The 22128-nt window shown below is 60.2% G+C and overlaps 1 protein-coding gene across 1 annotated transcript in view; it reads left to right on the top strand.

The window, feature by feature from the left end:
• The window catches only part of PTPRN2 (protein tyrosine phosphatase receptor type N2), a 477757-nt gene that overhangs the window by 453473 nt on the left and 2156 nt on the right, over positions 1 to 22128 (top strand). Inside the window, exons 18-21 of the mRNA XM_081101859.1 lie at positions 3620 to 3739; positions 5935 to 6101; positions 12219 to 12272; positions 15039 to 15103. Coding sequence (XP_080957985.1) covers positions 3620 to 3739; positions 5935 to 6101; positions 12219 to 12272; positions 15039 to 15103 — 406 coding nt within the window. The remainder of the gene's footprint in view (positions 1 to 3619; positions 3740 to 5934; positions 6102 to 12218; positions 12273 to 15038; positions 15104 to 22128) is intronic.

A 22128-nucleotide genomic window follows, 5' to 3' on the forward strand; every position in this document is an offset into this window, starting at 1 on the left:
TGCAGTGAGGGGATCCCTGGCACAGTGAGAGGGTCCCTGGTGCAGTGAGGGGTCCCTGGTTCAGTGAGGGGGGTCCCTGGTAAGGTGTGGAGGGTACCTGGTGCAGTGAGGGGGTCTCTTGCACAGTGGGGGGGTCCCTGGTGCAATGAGGGGTCCCCTGGCACAATGTGGAGGGTCCCTGGTGCAGTGAGAGGGTTCCTGGTGCAGTGAGAGGGTCCCTGGCACAGTGAGGGGGTCCTCTGGTGCAGTGAGGGGGGGCCCCTGGTACAGTGAGGGGTCCCTGGTGCAGTAAGGGGTCCCTGGTGCAGTGAGAGGGTCCCTGGTGCAGTGAGAGAGTCCCTGGTGCAGTGAGAGAGTCCCTGGCTCAGTGAGGGAGTCCCTTGTACAGTGAGGGGTCCTGGTACAGTGAAGGGGTCCCCTGGTGCAGTGACGGGGCCCCCTGTCGCAGTGAAGGATCCCCTGGTGCAGTGATGGGGCCCCTGGCACAGTGTGGAGGGTCCCTGGTGCAGTGAGGGGGTCACTGGTGCAGTGAGGGGGTCACTGGTGCAGTGAGGGGGACCCTGGTGCAGTGAGGGGGTCCCTGGCTCAGTGAGGGAGTCCCTTGTACAGTGAGGGGTCCTGGTACAGTGAAGGGGTCCCCTGGTGCAGTGACGGGGCCCCCTGTCGCAGTGAAGGATCCCCTGGTGCAGTGATGGGGCCCCTGGCACAGTGTGGAGGGTCCCTGGTGCAGTGAGGGGGTCACTGGTGCAGTGAGGGGGTCACTGGTGCAGTGAGGGGGACCCTGGTGCAGTGAGGGGGTCCCTGGTGCAGTGAGGGGGTCCCCTGGTGCAGTAAGGGGGTCCCCTGGTGCAGGGAGGGGTCCCTGGCACAGTGAGGGGTCCCCTGGTGCAGTGAGGGGGTCCCCTGGTGCAGTGAGGGGTCCCTGGTGCAGTGAGGGGGTCTGCTGGTGCAGTGAGGGGGTTCCCTGGTGCAGTGAGGGGGTCCCCTGGTGCAGTGAGGGGTCCCTGGCACAGTGAGGGGTCCCTGGTGCAGTGAGGGGGTCCCTGGCACAGTGAGGGGGTCCTCTGGTGCAGTGAGGGGTCCCCTGGTGCAGTGAGGGGTCCCTGGCACAGTGATGGGGTCTCTGGTGCAGTGAGGGGGGAGCCCGGAGCAGGGGGGGAGCCCAGAGCAGGGGGGAAGCCCCGAACAGGGTGTGGGTGGGGGAGCAGGGAGCAGCGGGAAGCCCTGAGCAGGGTGTGGGTGGGGGAGCAGGGAGCAGGGGGGGAGCCTGGAGCAGGGAGCAGGGAGCAGAGGGGGAAGCGGGGAGCAGGGTGTGGGTAGGGGAACAGGGGGCAGAGGGGGACCCCGGAGCAGGGCGGGGAGCAGGGAGCAGGGGGGAAGCCTGGAGCAGGGAGCAGGGAGCAGAGGGGGAAGCGGGGAGCAGGGTGTGGGTGGGGGAACAGGGGGCAGAGGGGGACCCCGGAGCAGGGCGGGGAGCAGGGAGCAGGGGGGAAGCCCAGAGCAGGGTGTGGGTGGGGGATTAGGGAGCAGGGGGGGAAGCGGGGAGCAGGGTGTGGTGTCGCGGGCCTCCCCTGTCTCAGCAGCAGGCGCCCCCTGTCTCCCTGGTCCCCCTCTGGGACATCCCTGCCTCCGCAGACGCAGGCCCACAGGAGCAGGACCCCGTTCCGTGCCAGGTGCCGGGACAGCACGGGCGGGAGGGTCTGCGTCCCTCAGAGCACCAGGAGCCGTGGGCCTTTTCCCACAGGGGGAGGCGGGTGCCAGTCACTGCCGGTTCGCCCCTCCACTGGCTGCTGGGCCCCGAGCAGGTGCCCCTCTGCCGAGCCGGTGTTGCTCCGAGCTCCCTCTCTCTGCCTGTCACCATGAGTGACGGGGCGGGGGGTAGGTGGGGGCGTGGGCCCAGGCGGTGGCCATAGTGTTCCAGCAGCTGAGAACCTGTGCGGACACTCTCACAGGACCTGCGCCCCACCGCACCCACGCCGCCGTGTCTGCTGAAGGGGGCACCCTGCCCCGCAGTGCTGGCCGAGGGCACCCCGGCTGCCGTCTGTCCGTCTGTGGCTGCCCTCTGCGCACACAGTGGCCTGAGAAGAAATATGCCCCGCGATGCCGTGGGGTCGCTGCTCCCGTTAGTTTCACTTGGGTTTCATCTTATGCTGCCTTCGGGGAGCCGGGCCCTGAGTGGGCGCGCCCGCCGGCGGCGTCCCTGAGCAAGGGGAGGGCTCCCCAGGGCCACTCGGGGGCGGCCGAGCGCTGGGCGATCAGCTACGCCTTGATCGTTGCGTGTTGATTACACTCATAACCCTGCGTTTCTCCTCGTTTCCGTAATGGCCTCAGGGACCTCCGCCTCGCCAAGGCCCGTTGCCGGGTGTGTCGCGGGCCCCACCGCGTGGCCACACGTGCACGAGGCCGTGTGTGGGCCGCAGCGTGACTCGCCTGTATGGGTGGGCTTCTCCGCACACACATCCGCAGGTTCCATTAAACTCCAACATGAACGGCACACGGAGTGCCCGTGAGTGTTGACATCACCGCCACGTAGGAACATAAATCAGTATTAAAAGAGGAGAACATCATGCGGTGTCTGATTTTTATTTATGTTCTTGTAACTATATTTTTATTGATTTCAGAGGGGAAGGGAGAGGGAGAGAGAGAAACATCAATGATGAGAATCAATGACCGGCTGCCCCCTGCACGCCCCACACTGGGGATCGAGCCGGCAACCAGGCATGTGCCCTGCCCGGGAATCGAACCCTGACCTCTTGGTTCCTAGTTCGATGCTCAGCCAATGAGCCAGGCCAGCTGGCCTGATTTTTAGATTATAGTTTGGGGGGGGGGGGAGGATAATATCATGAAGAGAAAGCCTTTTATATTTGAGATTTGTGGATGTTTTAAGTAACAAGATCCTAATGGATAGTTATGGGGGTATTTAAAACAAGCAACACTCTCCTGCTCAGCTTACGTCTGAGCCTGTGTGCGAGCTGAGCATGGCCGCTGCAGGAATGGGGCTGGGGGCCTCGCTGGGAGACGCAGAGACGGTCCGGGGGCCGGGGACCCGGCAGCTGGGTGTCTGCTTCCGCTCACCCCGGTGCCTGCTCCCCACCCCACCCTGACATTGGGTTGTGGGGTGCGTCTTTGGCGATTTTGCCGTGTGCTGTGTGTGTTCGTGTGTTTGCTGGGTCCCGGGGCTGTTTGAAGGCGGTCGTTAGGAATGATCAAATCCGTTTTGAGTGTGTTTCCATTGCAGCAGCATTGCTGACCTCGGGAGAGTGTGGAATTCCCGTGGTGAGACGTGGCTTCTCGCGGCACACGGAATCGGGGCAACCCTGAAGAACGGGCGTGCCGCCCACCGAGCTGCTGTGGGAGGGCGCGCCGTTCCCTCCGCTCGATAGGGCCAGGCCCCGGCGGGGTCTGTGTCTCTTGGTGGGAAGTTTCTTTCAAAGAGCAAAACTGGGCATCGCACGGGCCCCCGAGAGCCGAGGGGGCTTTACAGGCACAGATTTGCCGATTCTTTTCCTACTTCATGGAACGTGCAGAACCTGATCGCGGGCTCAGAGCCGCGAGCACAGGGTGTGTCGATGACACGGCTCAGGTCCTGGGAGCGCGTAACCTGGCCTTTCCTCTACAGATGGTGTGGGAGAGCGGCTGTGTGGTCGTCGTCATGCTGACCCCGCTGGCGGAGAACGGCGTCCGGCAGTGCTACCACTACTGGCCCGACGAGGGCTCCAACCTCTACCACATCTACGAGGTACCGGCCACCATCCCCCTGAAGCCGCACCTGCAGCCAGGTCCCCACAGGGGCCAGCCCCTGGGCCAGGTGTCCCCTGGGCCCCATGGTCAGTGACACTCAGGCCTCCAACAGGCTGCGCCCTGAGACTCAGACTGGGCCTGGGGCTGGGACTGGGGCTGGCACTGGGGCTGGGACTGGGGCTGGGACTGGGGCTGGGGCTGGGACTGGGACTGGGACTGGGGCTGGGACTGGGACTGGGACTGGGCCTGGGGCTGGGGCTGGGACTGGGACTGGGCCTGGGACTGGGACTGGGACTGGGGCTGGGGCTGGGACTGGGACTGGGACTGGGGCTGGGACTGGGCCTGGGGCTGGGCCTGGGACTGGGACTGGGGCTGGGACTGGGACTGGGGCTGGGGCTGGGACTGGGGCTGGGCCTGGGACTGGGACTGGGGCTGGGGCTGGGACTGGGACTGGGGCTGGGCTAGGACTGGGACTGGGACTGGGACTGGGACTGGGGCTGGGGCTGGGACTGGGACTGGGCCTGGGACTGGGGCTGGGCCTGGGACTGGGACTGGGGCTGGGGCTGGGGCTGGGGCTGGGCCTGGGCTAGGACTGGGACTGGGACTGGGACTGGGACTGGGGCTGGGGCTGGGACTGGGACTGGGCCTGGGACTGGGCCTGGGGCTGGGGCTGGGGCTGGGGCTGGAGCTGGGGCTGGGACTGGGGCTGGGGCTGGGGCTGGGACTGGGACTGGGGCTGGGGCTGGGACTGGGACTGGGACTGGGACTGGGCCTGGGACTGGGCCTGGGGCTGGGGCTGGGGCTGGGGCTGGAGCTGGGGCTGGGACTGGGGCTGGGGCTGGGGCTGGGACTGGGACTGGGGCTGGGCCTGGGACTGGGACTGGGCCTGGGGCTGGGGCTGGGGCTGGGGCTGGGACTGGGGCTGGGGCTGGGGCTGGGGCTGGGACTGGGGCTGGGCCTGGGACTGGGACTGGGCCTGGGGCTGGGGCTGGGGCTGGGGCTGGGGCTGGGGCTGGGCCTGGGACTGGGACTGGGGCTGGGGCTGGGGCTGGGACTGGGACTGGGCCTGGGGCTGGGGCTGGGGCTGGGACTGGGACTGGGCCTGGGGCTGGGGCTGGGGCTGGGGCTGGGCCTGGGACTGGGACTGGGGCTGGGACTGGGACTGGGGCTGGGCCTGGGACTGGGACTGGGCCTGGGGCTGGGCCTGGGGCTGGGGCTGGGGCTGGGGCTGGGGCTGGGGCTGGGCCTGGGGCTGGGGCTGGGGCTGGGGCTGGGGCTGGGGCTGGGCCTGGGGCTGGGGCTGGGGCTGGGGCTGGGACTGGGACTGGGGCTGGGGCTGGGGCTTGGGCTGGGGCTGGGGCTGGGGCTGGGGCTGGGGGTGGAGCTGGGGCTGGGACTGGGGCTGGGGCTGGGACTGGGGCTGGGGCTGGGGCTGGGGCTGGGACTGGGGCCTGGCGTGAATGGCATGGCTCTCACGGTTGACGTTCTAAAATGCACAGCGAGGACGAGGAAGTGGCCTCACGGGTGCTGTGCCAGCCAGGCTGGGCGAGGCTGTAGGGTCCGCTTCTAGACAGACCTGCCATGGCTCTCGTTGCTTCCTGACCCCCCGCACCAGGGTCCCCACCGCCCTGTTGGCCTTTATATTCGAGGGGGACGTGCTGGCAGCGCACTTCTCTTCCTGGGTTTCCAGCCCACGCCCGGGACCGGGACGGAGCCGTAAACTTGGCAGCTCAGCCAGGCCCTCCCTTGGCTCTGCCTTGCATTGAACTCAGAGTGCTCGGTCCCGGGGGTCCACGTCGGAAGCAGAGAGATGGACCCTGGCTCTCCCTCGTGGCTCCTGGTCACCGAGGGCGTGAGCCCCAGCCGACCCCAGGGCCGGCCTCGGCTCCTTCAGGCCCGGGATGCCACCTGCCACGGGCGAGCTCGCGTGGACCCACGGCCTTTCTGTTCAAGTGGTGATTTTTTCTGGAAGCTTGTGTGACTAGGAATACAAAAGACACCCTGGAGTGGCTGTGGACTGTAACACGTTTTCCAGTTGTTTGAGCACTATGCCCCTATGGCATCAAAAACCAACAGCCACGGTTACTTTTTGTACCAACCAGGATGGCATTGAGACAGGGGCCCGGCCTGTGGGCCGCGATCTCTGTGTCGCCGACACCTGCCTCCCCTCCCGCCCCGCCCGCTGTCCCACAGGTGAACCTGGTCTCTGAGCACATCTGGTGCGACGACTTCCTCGTGAGGAGCTTCTACCTGAAGAACCTGCAGACCAACGAGACACGCACGGTGACGCAGTTCCACTTCCTGAGCTGGTATGACCAGGGCGTGCCGTCCTCCACGCGGTCCCTCCTGGACTTCCGCAGGTAGGGCCCGGGGCCCCGCGGGGTAGCGCGCCTGCGCCGGAGGCCGAGGGCAGGCTGCCTGGGCCGCACGCCGCCGCTGTGAGGCGGACCCTCCGTCTGATATGCACGGATTATAAGTGCGTTTTATGTAGGGGAGACGGCAGAGGAAGGGTTATGTTGAGGCTATTAATTACAAGAGGCTTTCTTATCTCAGGTGTGAAATCGTGAGGGGGACGTGGTATCTTAGAATTGTAGGGAAAATGGTCTTTCTGTTTTTTAGGGGTTTTTTTAGAATTTTGTTTATTTAATCTTTTTATTGATTTCAGAGAGGGAGGGAGAGGGAGAGAGATGGAAACATCAGTGATGAGAGAGAATCATGGATGGGCTGCCTCCTGCACGCCCCCCGCTGGGGATCGAGCCCACAACCCAGGCACGTGCCTGACCAGGAATGGAACCGTGACCTCCTGGTTCATAGGTCGATGCTGAACCACTGAGCCACGCCGGCCGGGCGGTGGTTTCTTAATGACAGCTGACATTCGCGTTGTTTTTGTTAGTTCCGTGGATACAGCATTGTGGTTAGACAGTTATATAATTTGCAAAGCGACCCTCGGGTGCCTGGTGCCCGCCGCCGCAGTCACTGGTCTCGTCAGCCCTGCTCCGGGCCGCGCGCATGCGCCTCCTCCAGGCGGTGGAGGCCCCGGAGCGTCCACCTCAGGCTCCCGGCATAAGCCCAGCCTGTTGGTGTGGACACTTGTCTGGTTGGGTCTGACAGCCTCACAAGAACGCGTGGGCCCGGGTTCTAAAGTGGGTCGCCTTGGCGGGACGCCGGGGTACCGTCGGCACGTGACTGTGTGTTTTCAGTGCAATTTTGAAACTGACAGCTTTAAAACATCCAGGCTTTAGTTCACGCTCTAGTCACCCAGGGGGCTGTCTTGCTTGAATGTGCACTAACTGAACGCTGGGAGGGATGTGAGGTTCCATCCCTCCGGCAGGAAGATGTTGATGCAAAAAAAAAAAGCAAAGGTTCCTTGTGCATCAAATGTGATGACAAGAATAGGTGAGCATTGGCTCTGTAACGGTGGTAAATGAACAGTGACAGGGAAGATGAGGCTGAGCACCATCGGTCACTAAGTCCACAGGTTTGCAGAACCTCAGGTGCTCACCCGCTGGCCTCCTGCCTCCCAAGGAAGTCAGATAACTGACCAGGAAGGGTGTGTCCGGCATCACACAGCCCCTGATGGCTTCCCAGCCTCAGGCTACACCCGGATTCCTTGATTTGTGTGTTAACAGATTCTTAGGTTCTGGTGTTACTATTTCTCTTGCCTTTTAGTCCACTTTGGAAAAATAAATTTCTTCCTGTGACTAGCTCTTTGGACCCTGTAGCATGTGAGAGCTGGAGGCGAGATGTGCATTTCCTCGTAAGCGTGGCCACAGGTGCGCCCAGCGACCGCTGCCCCCGTCCCCTCCTGCAGGGGCGGGACACTGTGAGCCCCAAATGACCACGCAGCCTTCCTCCCCGGCCATCACAGACATCTTCTTAACAGGGACTTATGTCTAAAGACAGGCTATCCAAAATCTTACCTGGGGGTCCTCAGACAGTGGACAATCCTGGCAGGGGGGTGTGGCTGCAGAGAGGGAAGCCCGCTCTCATCGCCTGTGTGTTCATATGTGCATATGGGCCTATTTCTGAGTCCGTGTCTACATATGGAATTAACCACACAGCCCACCGTCTGCACTTTCTGTCAGGAAGGAAGACTGAAAGATTGGACTCTCCAAATTCCCTCTCTCTGGTCCTGGGTGCTCAGGCTTGAGCAGGAGTTGGTCACGTGGACGGGAGCACACGCCCACACACAGTTTTGAAGCCTCGTGAGAATGGACAGCTGCCCGGGCTGGCCTTTTGTCTGCCCACAGGCCCGCTGAGGCCGCGTCCGCAGGCACCGGAAGGTCGGTGTGACTAAGCGCACCCTCGGGGCGCTGGCCCACACCCAGTGGAGGCGGTGTGATTCTCTGTGCAGATTAGTAAACAGCACCCACATCCCAGGCTCCGGAAGGCGGCTGGAGACTCCGGCCACCCCCACGCAGCAAGAGCAAGGTGTTCCCTTCCCGGGAGTAGCAGGCAGCTCCCGCCAGGGCGCCAGGCAGGTACCGCGAGGCGTCACTGAGCACCTCTGGAGCCCAGAGGGGCCTATTTGCACCTTGAGGGAAGCTGCTCGGCTCAGAGGTCAGTGGCGTCACAGGCACGGGCTTGGCTCTGACACCCTCCCTCCTCTCCGGCACGTGCGCTCCCTCACGCTGCTCGCGGTAACTGGACAGACCCTTACCTTGCCAGCTCATTAGCGGTGGCCGGTGTCATTTTTGTGGCGTTGCAGCTAGTAATATGAGCCCAGTTGCATAGTCACAAAAGTGATCATTGGAAACTGTGACTCTACTGCAGGGCAGTGCGGGGACCCTACCGAGCCTCTAACGACCTCTGGCCCTGCTTGCTGTGCCTTCCGCTCGGGGACCGAGGGTTGGTCTGTGTCACTCACCCTTCCTCCGAGAAGCCCTCCTGTGTCTCCACACGCGGCCTCGCTCACTGACACTGGGTTCCGATGGCGTAAAAGGAGGCGGCCTCGCGTGGCTCGTCTTAGCGGATACTCTGCCTTGACTTGGGTCGACCAGATGAACGCTTCTGTTGCCTGCGCGATGTTGTTGCTCTTCTGTTGTGGTGTTTTACTTCATAATGAACCAAGCACCTGATTCTTTGTCAATAAAATTCCACAGCGTAGCAGCACCTTGTACTTGCACTGGCATCTCCTGGCCCTTTGTCGATAGGCTTAGCACGGGCGGCTGGAGGGATGTTACAATTACAACGAGACCTTCCAAGGTGCTGCTGAGCGGGCAGCCAGCACGCGTTGGCGGAAACACCTCAAGTGTATCACAAAGCGAAGACGGGAGAGCACGTTGAGCCCCGGGAGCCAGGGAGGTTTTCTGGCTACGTTTTGCCAATGTGCTGACCAGCCTTAAAGGGGCGCTGTGCAGCGACACCCCACACCCACGTTTTCTGAACCCCCAGTTTAAGGAAGGACATCTGGTTATATTTATTTCCTTTTTCAGTGTCCATGTTTTGTGCTTGGGCCCATCAGAAAAAATGACCAAGGCCTGTGACTGACCAGTGTGTGACCGTGGAGATGTTGAGTGTCCTTACAGATGAGCCTGGGCTGTGGAGCGAAGGAGGGTGTACAGCTGAGCCAGCAGCTGAGAAAGGAAAGGGAAACAGCCAGAGACAGAAATTTCCAGTAAAACCTTCTGTCTGAACATTGAAGACCTGTAGAAATAGTGCCACCTAATTGTGCCCAACCACTGAGCTTGCTTGATTCTGCACACGCACACAGGCACAGTGCATGCACACACATGTACAAATACAACACATGTACCAACACACACATGCACAAATGCACATGAGCATGGTGGACAAACATGCACACATGAATGGATACATGTGTGCATGTATGTGCACAAGCCTGTGCCTGTGTGCATGTGCATGCACATGTGTGTGCAAACACAGACGTGTGTGCACAATCGTGTGTGTCGTACAGACATGTGTGCGCCCATTTGCAAACATGTGCACACATGGGTGGACAAACGTGCTTGTATACGGGCACACACCTGCACAAACACACGTACTCACCCTTGGGGTACGAGGTCTGGCATAGGTTTGTTAGCGGTGATGCTCACGTTGCCTTTGCATCTCGAGTAAAAAATGGGAGGTTCAGGAGAAATGAGTGGGTCTCCTTTCCACCTGCTTTACTCTCAAAGGGCCAAGACCCTAAGGCAGTGATGGCAAACCTTTTGAGCTCAGCGTGTCAGCATTTTGAAAAACCCTAACTTAACTCTGCTGCCGTGTCACATATAGAACTTTTTTTTATATTTGCAACCATAGTAAAACAAAGACTTATATTTTTGATATTTATTTTATATATTTAAATGCCATTTAACAAAGAAAAATCAACCAAAAAAATGAGTTCGCCTGTCACCTCTGACACGCATGTCATAGGTTCGCCATCACTGCCCTAAGGCATCTGGCTCCCATGTGCTGCGGGTTTTAATGCATTCACCGTGACTTCCCACCACTCCCGAGGTAACGTTGCAATGTGCACCCAGAGCAAGGAGGTTCTGGCAGGAATGGAGGTGTGGCCCTGGGGACACTGGGCAGCTGGTTGCCCTGCGTTCCTGAGGCTCCTCATGGTTAGGCCGCCTTTGGAGGGCCTGCAGCTTTAAACAGCGTGTTCGGAGGCAGCAGCCAAGTCCCAAACTGCCCAGAGCGGGTGGGTGCATGCTGTGCAGGGCGCATCTTGTGCGTTCAGGGCTGTCAGCCTCCCTGAGAAGTCCCCCGTCTGTTCACTCCCTAAAGGAGGCAGGAAAACACAGCACGATGCTCAGGCTGCACAAGGTTAACCAAGGTTTTGTCATGAACCGGTCACCCACCGTCCCCCGATCCTGTCCTCTCAGCTTGTTGGGTTTGTACCAGAGCAGCCAGTTGATTAAAACTTTTATTGATTTTTAGAGAGAGAGGAAAAGAGAGGGGGAGAGAGAGAGATCAATGTGTTGTGAAAGAGAACCATTGATTGGCTGCCTCCTGTACATCCCCTACGTCCCCTAGTCGGGATCAAACCCACAACCCAGGCATGTGCCCTGACCAGGAATCGAACTGGCAATCTTCCGGTGCAGGGACGATGCCCACTCAACTGAGCCACTGTTTCTCGCTGAGCCAGCAAGCAAAGAAGCGTGGCACTTCCCCGTTTCAGGACGAGGAACAAGACTGGCCTGTTACCCTTTTCCACCTTTGCCTCACGTCCCTGCGGTACAAGTTCCAGACACACCCTCACCGTTCCTTCCAGGACCCAGACCCGCCTCTTTTTCTCTTTTTCTTCATTCAGAGCCATCCACTGAGCAGTTTCATGCCCTTTCTAAACAGGCTGGCTTGTCTCACTGGCTTAAACAATTTTGGAGTTTGCACAGTGAATTTCAGATGAGCCTCTGTCTTGATGTAGTTATAAAATCTCAATCTATGCTTATTGTTGATTTTCATAAATTCTGACCTAAAATCTGCACAATGAAGTTGTTTCCAAACATCCCCACATTTACTGAAATGGGAAACATGGAAGGTTCTCCCTTTCCCGCGTCCAGCGCTGCTAGAGAGCGGTCCGGTTCCTGAGTAGGAGCGGCTGGAGATTGAGAAAATGAAAGAAAGAGACAGACACAGAGATGGAAGGAAAAAGCTGGGGCCGAGTGGGACTGCTGCCCTCTTCAGATGGAGAGACAGGGACCCAGCACCCAGCGTGCTTATTTTATACCCAAATACCAGGAAGTTTCACCAAAGGTCAAGACAAAGGCGACCATGTGCATTCTTAGATGGGCCCGCGTCCTCTTCATTGCTGGTGCTTGGCTGGATTTACCTGAGAAAACCCACTCCCAGGCACCTGGGCAGAAATGAAGGTCAAGCTGAGAACACTTCTGCCTTTTTGGCAAAATGCGCATCCAAGATGCCTACCGCCCTGGATTCAGCTGACAGTTTATTAAAGAAATTCCCATGTGCCTTCCCAGGGGCTCTCTACAGGGAAGGCTTGTCTTGAATGCGGTTGCGGTTTCTCCTCATTAGACACCCTTTCAGAGCCTCATTTCCAAAGGGACCCTGTAAGGCGCTGTCGGAGACAGAATAATAGTGTTCCGTTCCGACATGATGTCTAGATTGTAAGGGATTTTGAGCAGATATTACAGAACTCTCACATTCAGGGAGGAGTCTGGGCACCCATCACAGTTTTTAAAAAGGTGAGATTAACTGTAGGGACGAGAGAAAGGGGCCCGGTGGCGGCGCTGCTGCCCCTCGACCTGAGGCCTTGAGTTCATGCGTGTAAAGGGGAAAGGAACAGGGAACGTGCAAGAACTGTTTGACTGTTTCTAAAGCTGTTTATCACTGAATATTGAAAAGAAAAAGAAACCTTTGAAAATGAGTGTGTGATTTCGATTTCTTTGTCGAAACAAGCTGCCGCAGACGGGCGTCCCGCTGCGGTGTGTGCTTTGATTTAGCGGTGGTTTGGCTAACGCGGCGGAGATGGCGCAGTGCGTAACTGTAATTCCTGTCTCTTTTTATTTCAGAAAAGTAAACAAGTGCTACAAAGGCCGCTCTTGTCCAATAATTGTTCACTGCAGGCAAGTACAACCTGTCGCGTGGGTCCCCGGCGCCTGCTACTCCCCAGCCAACTGCAAAGACAGGGTCGAGCTTTCTGGTGGCTCCGCGGTCACGTCCGCCTGGTGCAGGTCGCGAGACCAGAGAGAGACGCGCCGCCCTCAGCTCGCGCAGCCGTGCCGCGGGGGCCAATGCCCTGTGCGCGCACGTGGCGAGCCGCTGAGCTGGGCACTAGTCTGTCGCCACCGGGTTTTCTTACCCCCGGTGGAGCCACCACATGGCATCCGGGGCGGCGTTTCCGATCTGTCGCACTGTCTTGGCCGAGCTGGAACCTGTTGCCAACGTGAGGCGCACAGGGCGGTTGTGAGCGGGACAGAACCTGTGATGGCACAGGAGTGTCCACTGCGCTCCCGGCGTGAGCCCGGCCTTTAGGTGGAAATTCCAGGCTCGGGCCCTCCTGCAGGCCATGCCCACTGGTCAGAGCTGGGAAGATGCAGCCACCTGCCTCGGCGGGAGCCACACCACTTCCTGCAATGACCTTGGAGGCTCCTTTCCACCAGGAGACGCGTCTCAGCATCAGACACCATGCCTGTCAAGACCTGTGTGTGCACGTGTGTGTGTGCGTGATGTGTGATGCATGTGTCTATTTCTGTGCATGCCTGTGTCTCTCTGTGTGTCTGTGTGTCTGTGTGTCTTGCATATGTATGCCTCTGTGTGTGTCTGTATGTATCTGTGTGTCTGTGTGTCTGTGTCTGTGAGTGTCTGTGTGTGTCTATGAGTGTGTGTGCCTGTGTGTCTCTGAGTGTCTGTGTGTGTCTATGTGTGTCTGTGTCTGTGTGTGTCTATGTGTGTCTGTGAGTGTCTATGTGTGTCTGTGTCTGTGTGTGTCTGTGAGTGTCTGTGTGTGTATGTGAGTGTCTGTGTGTGTCTATGTGTGTCTGTGAGTGTCTGTGTATGCCTATGTGTGTCTGTGAGTATTGTGTCTATGTGTGTCTGTGAGTGTGTATGTCTATGTGTGTCTGTGAGTACTGTGTCTATGTGTGTCTGAGTGTCTGTGTATGTCTATGTGTCTGTGTGTCTGTGTCTGTGAGTATTGTGTCTATGTGTGTCTGTGAGTGTCTATGTGTGCTGTGAGTGCCTGTGTGTGTCTGTGTATGTCTGTGTGTCTGTGAGTATCTGTGTCTGAGAGTGTCTGTGTATGTTTATGTGTCTGTGAGGGTTGTGTCTGTGTGTGTCTATGTGTGTCTATGTGTGTCTGTGAATGTCTGTGTGTGTCTGTGTCTGTGTCTGTGTGTGTCTATGTGTGTCTGTGAGTGTGTGTGTCTATCTGTGTCTGTGTCTGTGTCTGTGTGTGTCTATGTGTGTCTGTGTCTGTGTGTGTGTATGTGTGTCTGTGAGTGTCTATGTGTGTCTGTGTGTGTCTGTGAGGGTTGTGTCTATGTGTGTCTGTGAGTATGTGTGTCTGTGTCTGTGTCTGTCTGTGTATGTCTGTGAGTCTCTGTGTGTCTATGTGTCTGTGTGTGTGTGTGTATGTCTGTGTGTGGGTCTGTGTGTGTGGGTCTGTGTATGTGTTTGTGTGTGTCTGTGTGAGCCTGTGTGTCTCTGTGTCTTTCTGTCTGTGTCTGGGTCTCTGTTGGTCTGGGAGGAGAGGAAGAGAGCAGAGACGATCTGGTTTCCTCAAAGCCAAGAACGGACCTTACCCACGTGGCCTAGCCAGCAGTGGTTGGAGATAGATCTCACACACTCGTGTGAAGTTTGTGTGGAAGAGAAGTGAGCAGACCTGCTGAGGGAGGGGTCCCTGGAGGGAGGCCGGGGAGAATGGGGGGGGGGGGTGTCACCTTCCCAGCCGCAGCTTTTTCAACCATTTGTTTGAGGAAACATGTCAAAGCCAAACACAGTGGGTCTTGCTACCGGCTCACGGTGACTCCTGGGATCCTGCCATTCTAACCCGAGACCAAGAACGTGATTTCTCCTTTAGTCATGGGACTCCTCAGGTCTTTTCCTTAAAGTCGCCTTGGTTTTGCCAGGAGTATCCATGTAAATCCTGCGTTTGAAGCCGCTCGGGGTGGCACATGCCTGGGACAGGAGTGGTCCCGCGTGGCCTGAGAGGAGAGGGTGGGGTCTGGCATCCCATGTTCCTCCGTGTGCTGTTGTGAGGCACCATTCAAACATGTTCCCGCCTGGTCCGGGTGTGCATTGCCCGATGGTTGCTGGGGGTGAGGAGCGGGTGAGCGGAAATGTGAGGAGGACGAGGGGCTGTCCCTCTCTGCCAGGAGCCCCGGTGTCCTGTGTGGTGGGGCCACCACCCCACCTGATGCCAGCACCGGCATCTGCCGCGAGGCTGTGTCAGAGCTCAGGGCATTCGCCCTGCACACAAATGCATCTCCTGACCCTTTATTCGTTCTCCTAGACAAAATTTACCCCCTCTTTGAGGAACCAATCTACACAGGCACATTGGCTAATCCATGTCGCTTCCTGCTTCCTTCCCCCTCTCTCTCTCCCTCCCCCTCCCCTTCCCCTCTCCCCCTCCCTCTCTCCCTACCCCTCCCCTTCCCCTCTTCCCCTCCCTCTCCCCCTCCCCCTCCCTCTCCCCCTCCTCCTCCCCTCTCCTCTTCCTCCTCCTCCTTCTGCTCTTTGTCCTCCCCCTCCCACCCTGTGATGCCTCCTCCCCCATTTCCCCTCAGAGCCCTCCCCCCCCCCCAGCACAGGAGGAAGTGGCTGGTGTTGGCTTGGCTGGTGTGGGGGGGCCAGGACGGGTGGCGTTCTCACCTCTCTCCTTCTGTCAACAGCGATGGCGCGGGCAGGAGCGGCACCTACATCCTGATCGACATGGTTCTCAACAAGATGGCCAAAGGTAAGGCTCCGCTTAGCGGGGACTTGGAGCGGGATGTGTTGCTATGGCAACCTGCACTCCCAGAGGCCTGGGGAGATGAGCGTGCGGTCCCTTTTCTGAGTTGTGTGAAGCTGTTTGCAGCGGCGCCGTGATTCCTGAGCTCCTCCTTTGTCCCCGGGTCCGTGGGTGGACACGGGGGTTGGCGCACAGGGGGCGCTGGGGAGCGTTGCAGAGCAGGCACAGGCGGCCTCGGTCCCCTAGAGCTGCAGCGGCTCAGAGCGGCCTTCAGGCTCTGCCCAAACCATCCCTGTTATGAGCTGTATTTGCAGGAACATTCTAGAGTCACAGACCTTTGGTGGCGAGATTGTCACACTAAACCACTTATTTCCCGCAAAGCTCTGCACCCGCTTCCGTGCCAGGGGAGATGTGCGGGCGTCTCCTGGACAAACGGGGTGTCTCCCTAGGAGCCAACGCTCACCCTCCCGGGGTCGGTGCCGACAGGGCTGCACCAGCGCACACCGGGGCCTGAGGGGGGGCTTGTCTCAATTCCCTGACCAGCGTTTCCCAGCCGTGCCTGGAGGGCACCGTCCTGTGGCCCCGGCAAGAGCCCAGGCAGCTCGGGAAGGACCCTGAGATGGTGACGCGATGGTCTCTTTTCCCCGTGGATAAACCGTTCTATCGCAGCACATGCGTGCACACACACTCACACAATGCACTTACACACGTGCACATATGCATGCACTCACACTCATGTACACGCGCATGCACGTGCACACATATACACGCAGTCACACATCCATGCACTCACACGCGCATTCACACATATGCATGCATGCACACGTATGTCTGTCAAGCCTCCCACCTCCTTGAACATCCCTGCATCCATTGCCCAGATTCCGATTACAGAGATGAATGTCTACACATGTCCACACAAGGGCCAGCAACTCTCAATTAGGCATTTTCCTTTCTCCTTTTTTTTTCTGGTTAAAAAAATGAATGGAACACATTTTTAGCCCAAGATAGAGGTGGGGAGATAGAATCGTAGCCTATTGTTTTTAGTATGAGGACTGGCGAGCTTGAGTAAGTTGCCCAGCGCCCTGCCGCCGCTGGGGAGAACGGACCTGGTTTTCGCCAGCAAATGTTACTTCAGCCCTGAGCGAGCTCTGGCTGGCAGCAAGCAAACAAACAACTGGCACAGAACCTGCTCTCACCTGCGTGTGGCAGCACCTTCATCCTAGAGCCTAGACCAGGGGTCGGCAAACTGCAGCTCGTGAGCCACATGCGGCTCTTTGGCCCCTTGAGTGTGGCTCTTCCACAAAATACCGACTTCTGCGCATGGGCCACGAAGTTTCCATCGCACTGTACATGTGCGCCCGCACGTGGTATTTTGTGGAAGAGCCACACTCGAGGGGCCAAAGAGCCGCATGTGGCTCGCGAGCCACAGTTTGCCGACCACCTAGACCATCACACAGCCCAGCCTTCAGGGGAGGGGCTCGCTCCTGCCGCCAATGCCACTGCGTCTCATCAGACACGTCTTGTCCTGGGAGCCTGCCGCCTAGGACTCGGCTCTCGATGGAGGCACGGTTCCTTCCCGGTCGTCGCCCCTCCCCGTCCGCCTCGTGCCTGGGGTCTGCCTTCTCTTCACCAGCTACTTCGGAAGAACAGGCACTGGCGTGAGGAGATGCCGCTGTGTTTGTGAGATGGGGACACAGACCCGCGGGGCACACGGCTGCGTCACGCGGAGCCTGGCCGGTCCGAGGGAAGTTGCCGACTGTGGGACTCGGCTGGCGTGGGCTCGGTATTTGTGGGGAGAGCTGGGTTTGAGGGCGCAGGTCTGCTGCACGGAGAAGCCCGGGGTAGGGCTGGCCTTGTCTTCACGGCTGAGGAGCCATTGGCTCCGGGCAAGGTCAGATCCGCCCAAGTGTGGGCGGCTCCTGAGATCCCTCCCCCATCCTGTCCCTGACCGGCCCCCTCTGCCTGGGCCTGTGGTGTCCAACCCCCTGACCAGGCAGCCGGGCTCCGGAGAGATCAAAGGGCAGGCGGCCGAGCCAAGGGCCTTTCCCAGGGCCACACTGCGTGGCCTCTGGGTTTTGTCCGGACGCAGGCCGGCTGGCGCCTTTGTCCTCCTGAGACGCTAGAGGCCCGCAGACCCCGTTCATCAAACGATCAAAGGCCCAAGCCCGGACGCGAAACCTTTCTTCCCGTGTCCTTTTCTGAAAGAAATGAATTGCACGAGGACCAAAGAATGCCTTTGCAGAGCCTCCGCACCAGCCGGCGGCGGGCCCTGGCTCGGCCTTCGCTGGGCTGGCGGCCCGGGGATTAGGCTCCTTTGGGGGCCTTTGGGAAATAAACTGGGAGTCGCTGTCTCCTTTATGAGCAGCTGGAAGCCAGGACTAGCTCAGGGCCGCACAAGTTGTGGCGGGAGAACCTGCACCAGCAGGGAGCCTGTGGCCCTTTTATTTCGTGGCTGTGGACGTGTTTCTAACCCTGCATTAATGTTGGATCGGGACCCGTGTCAGGGAGCGTGTTTCTCTGTCCTGGAGACTCACCCACGTGCAGCAATGCCTCTCAGCAGCGGCTGCTAGGCTGTGTCGCCAGGGCTCCTCTGTATGCAGGGGTTTGCTTTGTTCTGTTTCAACAGGGCTGGTGTGTGCGTGTGCGTGCGTGCATGCGTGTGTGTGCGTGTGCGTGTGTGTGTGTGTGTTTTCAAATAATGGACAGTAGTGGAGCTTCCTAAAGATCTCGCTTGTGGGTCATTCAGGGGGCACTGCCCGCCGTTCACCCAGGGCCGCCCCTCACCCCCACCCCCCAGCCGCTCTCTGGGTGCCAGCAGCCCAAAGGTGGTGGGGAGGCAGTTTCTTTTGCTGGCAGGGGCCCAGGGACTGGAATTTCCTTCAGGGTGTGAATGAGCCAGAGTTTCCATTTAAGCTTAGGCTGCTGGGGGTGCTGCTGCCCTGTGGAGGGGAGCGGGCGTGCGGGCCCACACGGCCTCCGTCCAGCTCCCTCCCCTCTCTGCCCGCTCTTCTCTGCCCCCGCTGCACCTCCTGGGGGGACGGCTGATCCCCACCCACTTTCCACCTCTGTGGGCCTGACGCCTCCCACTCCCTCGTGTGAGCAGGACCGCGCAGAGCGTGTCCGCCGGGGTTGGGCTGACAGAGTGATGTCCTCAGCCCGCCCCGTGGCTGGGACAGAATGCCCTTCCTTTTTCTTTTTTTAAATATATTTTATTGATTTTCTACAGAGAGGAAGGGAGAGGAATAGAGAGTTAGAAGCATCGATGAGAGAGAAACATCGATAAGCTGCCTCCTGCACACCCCCCACTGGGGATGTGACCGCAACCAAGGTGCATGCCCTTGACCGGAATCGAACCTGGGACCCTTGAGTCCGCAGGCCGACGCTCTATCCACTGAGCCAAACCGGTTACGGCTGCCCTTCCTTTTTAAGACCAAATGGTACCCCACTGTGTGGATGGACCCCCTGCCAGTGGACCCCGGGCGGCCTCCACCTCCTGGCTGCCGGGACTGAGGCCGTGCAAACATCTCTTTAGGGTCTGCTTCTCCTGCGGGGTCTGCCCAGGAGTGGAATCACTGCGTCGCAGGAAAGTCCCGTGGGTAACTGTCTGAGGAAGCCCCCCACTGTTTCACCATTTCACGTCCCACCCACGGTGCAGGAGGTCCCGGCTGCTCCCTCCCCTCCCCGTGCGCTGCTCTGTCCCCCCAGTCCCTCTCCTGGGCTCGGGTCGAGCTCACTGCGCTCAGACCTGTGCTTCCTGCGGGCGGGCGCTGGGCGCTCCCCGAGTGCTTGCTGGCCATTTGGGTGTCTTCTGTGGAGAGACATCTGTTCATGTCCTTGGCTCATTTGTTGTGGTTGTTAATCCTCAACCAAGGATATGTTTCCACTGATTTTTAGAGAGAGTGAAAGGGAAGGAGGGAGGGAGGGGGAGAGAGAGAGAGAGAGAGAGAGAGAGAGAGAGAGAGAGAGATGTGAGAGAGAGATGTGAGAGAGACACAGATGTGAGAGAGACACAGATGTGAGAGAGAGAGATTGGTTGCCTCTCACCTGCACCCCAACCGGGACCAGGGATCGAACCTGCCACCCAGGCCCGTGTCCTTGGCCGGGAAGGGAAGCCAGGACCCTGGTGTTTGGGCCGACGCTCTGACCACTAAGGCAGCAGCCGGGCTGGATGTTAACTGCTGTTCCGTGTTGTTAACCCTCACCCGAGGGTAGTCATTATTTTTTAGGGAGAGTGGAAGGGAGGAGGACAGACAGAAACATCCATGTGACAGAAACACATCCATTGATTGCCTCCTGCACAAGCCCCAACCAGTACTGGGGCCAGGGAGGAGCCTGCAACCAAGGTATGTGCCCTTGACCAGAATAGAACCCAGGACCCTTCAGTCCGAAGGCCGACGCCCTATCCACTGAGCCGCACTGTGGGCCAGGCATAGATGCTGACTTCAGTAGCAGGTCAAGGCCGCAGCTGGGCCAGGCTTTGGGAGCCAGTGAGCCCGCCTGCGGGGCCCCGCCCGCTGCCCCTGCCCTGCGCCTGGACATCTGCACCGCGCGCTGCAGCCGGGACACGCGGGCACCATGGACGAAGCTCAGTTCCTCACTCACAGGGGCCGCGCCAGGGGCCGGAGCTCTCCCGCCGCCGCCTGGTCCTCCACGGGGTCCAGTTGGGGGGCGGCGGTCGGAGAGCTCCCCGCGCCCTCGCGGCCCCTCCCTCCTGCACAGGACGCGGCCTTTCAGGTGGGAGAGAAGGACGAGCGCCTCACAAGGTGCCTGCGCTGATGACGGTCCTGTGAGCGCGAGTGAGGGCCGCCGTGCGGACGCCGTGGGCAGACAGACTTAGGGGAGTCTGGCCTTGCGCTCAGCCAGCAGCGAGCTCCACGCAAAATCGGCAAAGCTGACAGCACCGTTGTCCCTCCACCTCAGTCACTGTAAGCCAGTGGTTCTCACCTCCGCTGCACAGGAGAAGCACCTGGGAATCTTTTCAAAATCCTGATTTCTGGGCCTCATCCTCCGGACATTCTGTTTCTTTGTTATGGGGGGGTGGGGTACGACATTAGTCACAAAGAAACAGAATTTCCGGAGGATGAGGCCCAGAAATCAGGATTTTAAAAAGGTTCCCAGGGGATTCTCATGTGCAGCCACGGTGGAGAGCCACTGCGTAAGCAATCGTTTCAATACTAACGCTCTTCTCAGGCGTGCTCTTCCGTGGTTGACGAGCTAAGAGCCGCTGTGGCCTTCCGTGGCCCGTGAGCTGGGGGCATCGGCCTGCACACTGCAGGGTCTCAGGTTCAATTCCCAGTCAAGGCCAGGTACCTGGGTTGCAGGCTCAATCCCTGGTCCCGGGTGGGGCACGTTTGGAAAGCAACCAATGCTGTGTCTCTCTCACACCGAAGTTTCTCTCTCCCTCCCTCCCCCTCCCTTGCACTCGCTCTAAAAGTCAATAGAAAAAATATCCTCACGATGGCCAGTGTGGCCCAGTGGTTGAGCATCACCCTATGAACCAGGAGGTCAGGGTTTGATTCCTGGTCGGAGCACAGGCCCGAACTGCAGGCTCGACCCCCAGTCGAGGCAGGAGGCAGCCAATCCGTGATTCTCTCATCATTGATGTTTCTATCTCTCTCCCTCTCCTTTCCTCTATGAAATCAATAAAAACATTTTCAAATGTATATATGTCCTTGGGTGAGGGACCGGCACACAGCTCTGGCCCCCTCGCTCGCAAGCCACCGCTGACTGAGAAAATTTGTTCTCAGAGCAGCGGGTTTCTGCACATCATTGTTCCTATGGTTACAGGTGTGGCGGGGGGCTGTGGCAGGGGATGGCCGGGGGGTGGGGGTGGGGGGGGATGGCTGGAGGGGTGGCTGTGGTGGGGGGTGACTGTGAGGGGGGTGGCTGTGGTGGGGAGTGGCTGTGGTGGGGGGTGGCCATGGGGGGATGGCCATGGGGGGGTAGCCGTGGGGGGGTGGCCGTGGGGGGGTGGCCGTGGGGGGGTGGCTGTGGGGGGGTGGCTGTGGGGGGGTGGCTGTGGGGGGGTGGCTGTGGTGGGGGGTGGCCGTGGGGGGTGGCCGTGGGGGGGTGGCTGTGGTGGGGGGTGGGGGGGGTGGGGGGTGGCCGTGGGGGGGTGGCTGTGGGGGGGTGGCTGTGGGGGGGTGGCCATGTGGGTGGCCGTGGGGGGGTGGCTGTGGGGGGGGTGGCTGTGGGGGTGGCTGTGGGGGGAGTGGCTGTGAGGGGGTGGCTGTGGGGGGGTGGCCATGTGGGTGGCCGTGGGGGGGTGGCTGTGGGGGGGGTGGCTGTGGGGGGGTGGCCGTGGGGGGGTGGCTGTGGGGGGGGTGGCTGTGAGGGGGTGGTCGTGGGGGGGTGGCTGTGGCTGGCGGTGACCGTGGGGGGTGGCTGTGAGGGGGGTGGCCATGTGGGTGGCCATGTGGGGTGGCCGTGGGGGGTGGCGGGGGGGGGGGGGGTGGCCATGTGGGTGGCCGTGGGGAGATGCGGAGGCAGATTGCACCCCGGGCTGTCGGTGGTGCCCGGCGGCTTCTCTCTTGGCGGTCCCCCCTTTGGCTGCAGCTCCCCCGTCTGCTTCGGGCGGTGTTTAAATCCCGCCGTGGCCGGCACCTCCCAGCTCACCAGCTGCGGGGCCACGAGGAGCGGGGGCTGTTCTGCTGGGATGAGCTCCTCCGAGCTCCCGGCGCCGCTGTCCCAGGGGGCTCTCCTCCTGTGAGGCCCGGCGTCCGCGTGGGTGGGGTGCATGGTGTCCCCACACCCACGCCTCGGTCCCCGGGAGCTCCTGCCACGCCCACACCGTCCCCACAGCCCGGGGCGGCCTGCGCGCCGTTGTTCCGCGAGGACCCTGGCCTCCCCGGGCGGAATGTGTTTCTCCTGGACCCTCGCCCCCCGCCCCCCGCCCCCCGCCCCCCCCCGCCCCCCGCTTTCTTTCCCGCTGCTGCCGCTCCGACAGGGGCGCCGCGGCTCAGGCCCCCGAAAAGCCCTGAACCTGGGACTCAGGGCGGATGGGGCAGGGCCCCGGAAAGGGCGCCGCTCAG

Source organism: Myotis nattereri (assembly GCF_964212035.1).
Source record: "Myotis nattereri genome assembly, chromosome: 11".
In the NCBI taxonomy this organism is placed as follows: Eukaryota; Metazoa; Chordata; class Mammalia; order Chiroptera; family Vespertilionidae; genus Myotis; species Myotis nattereri.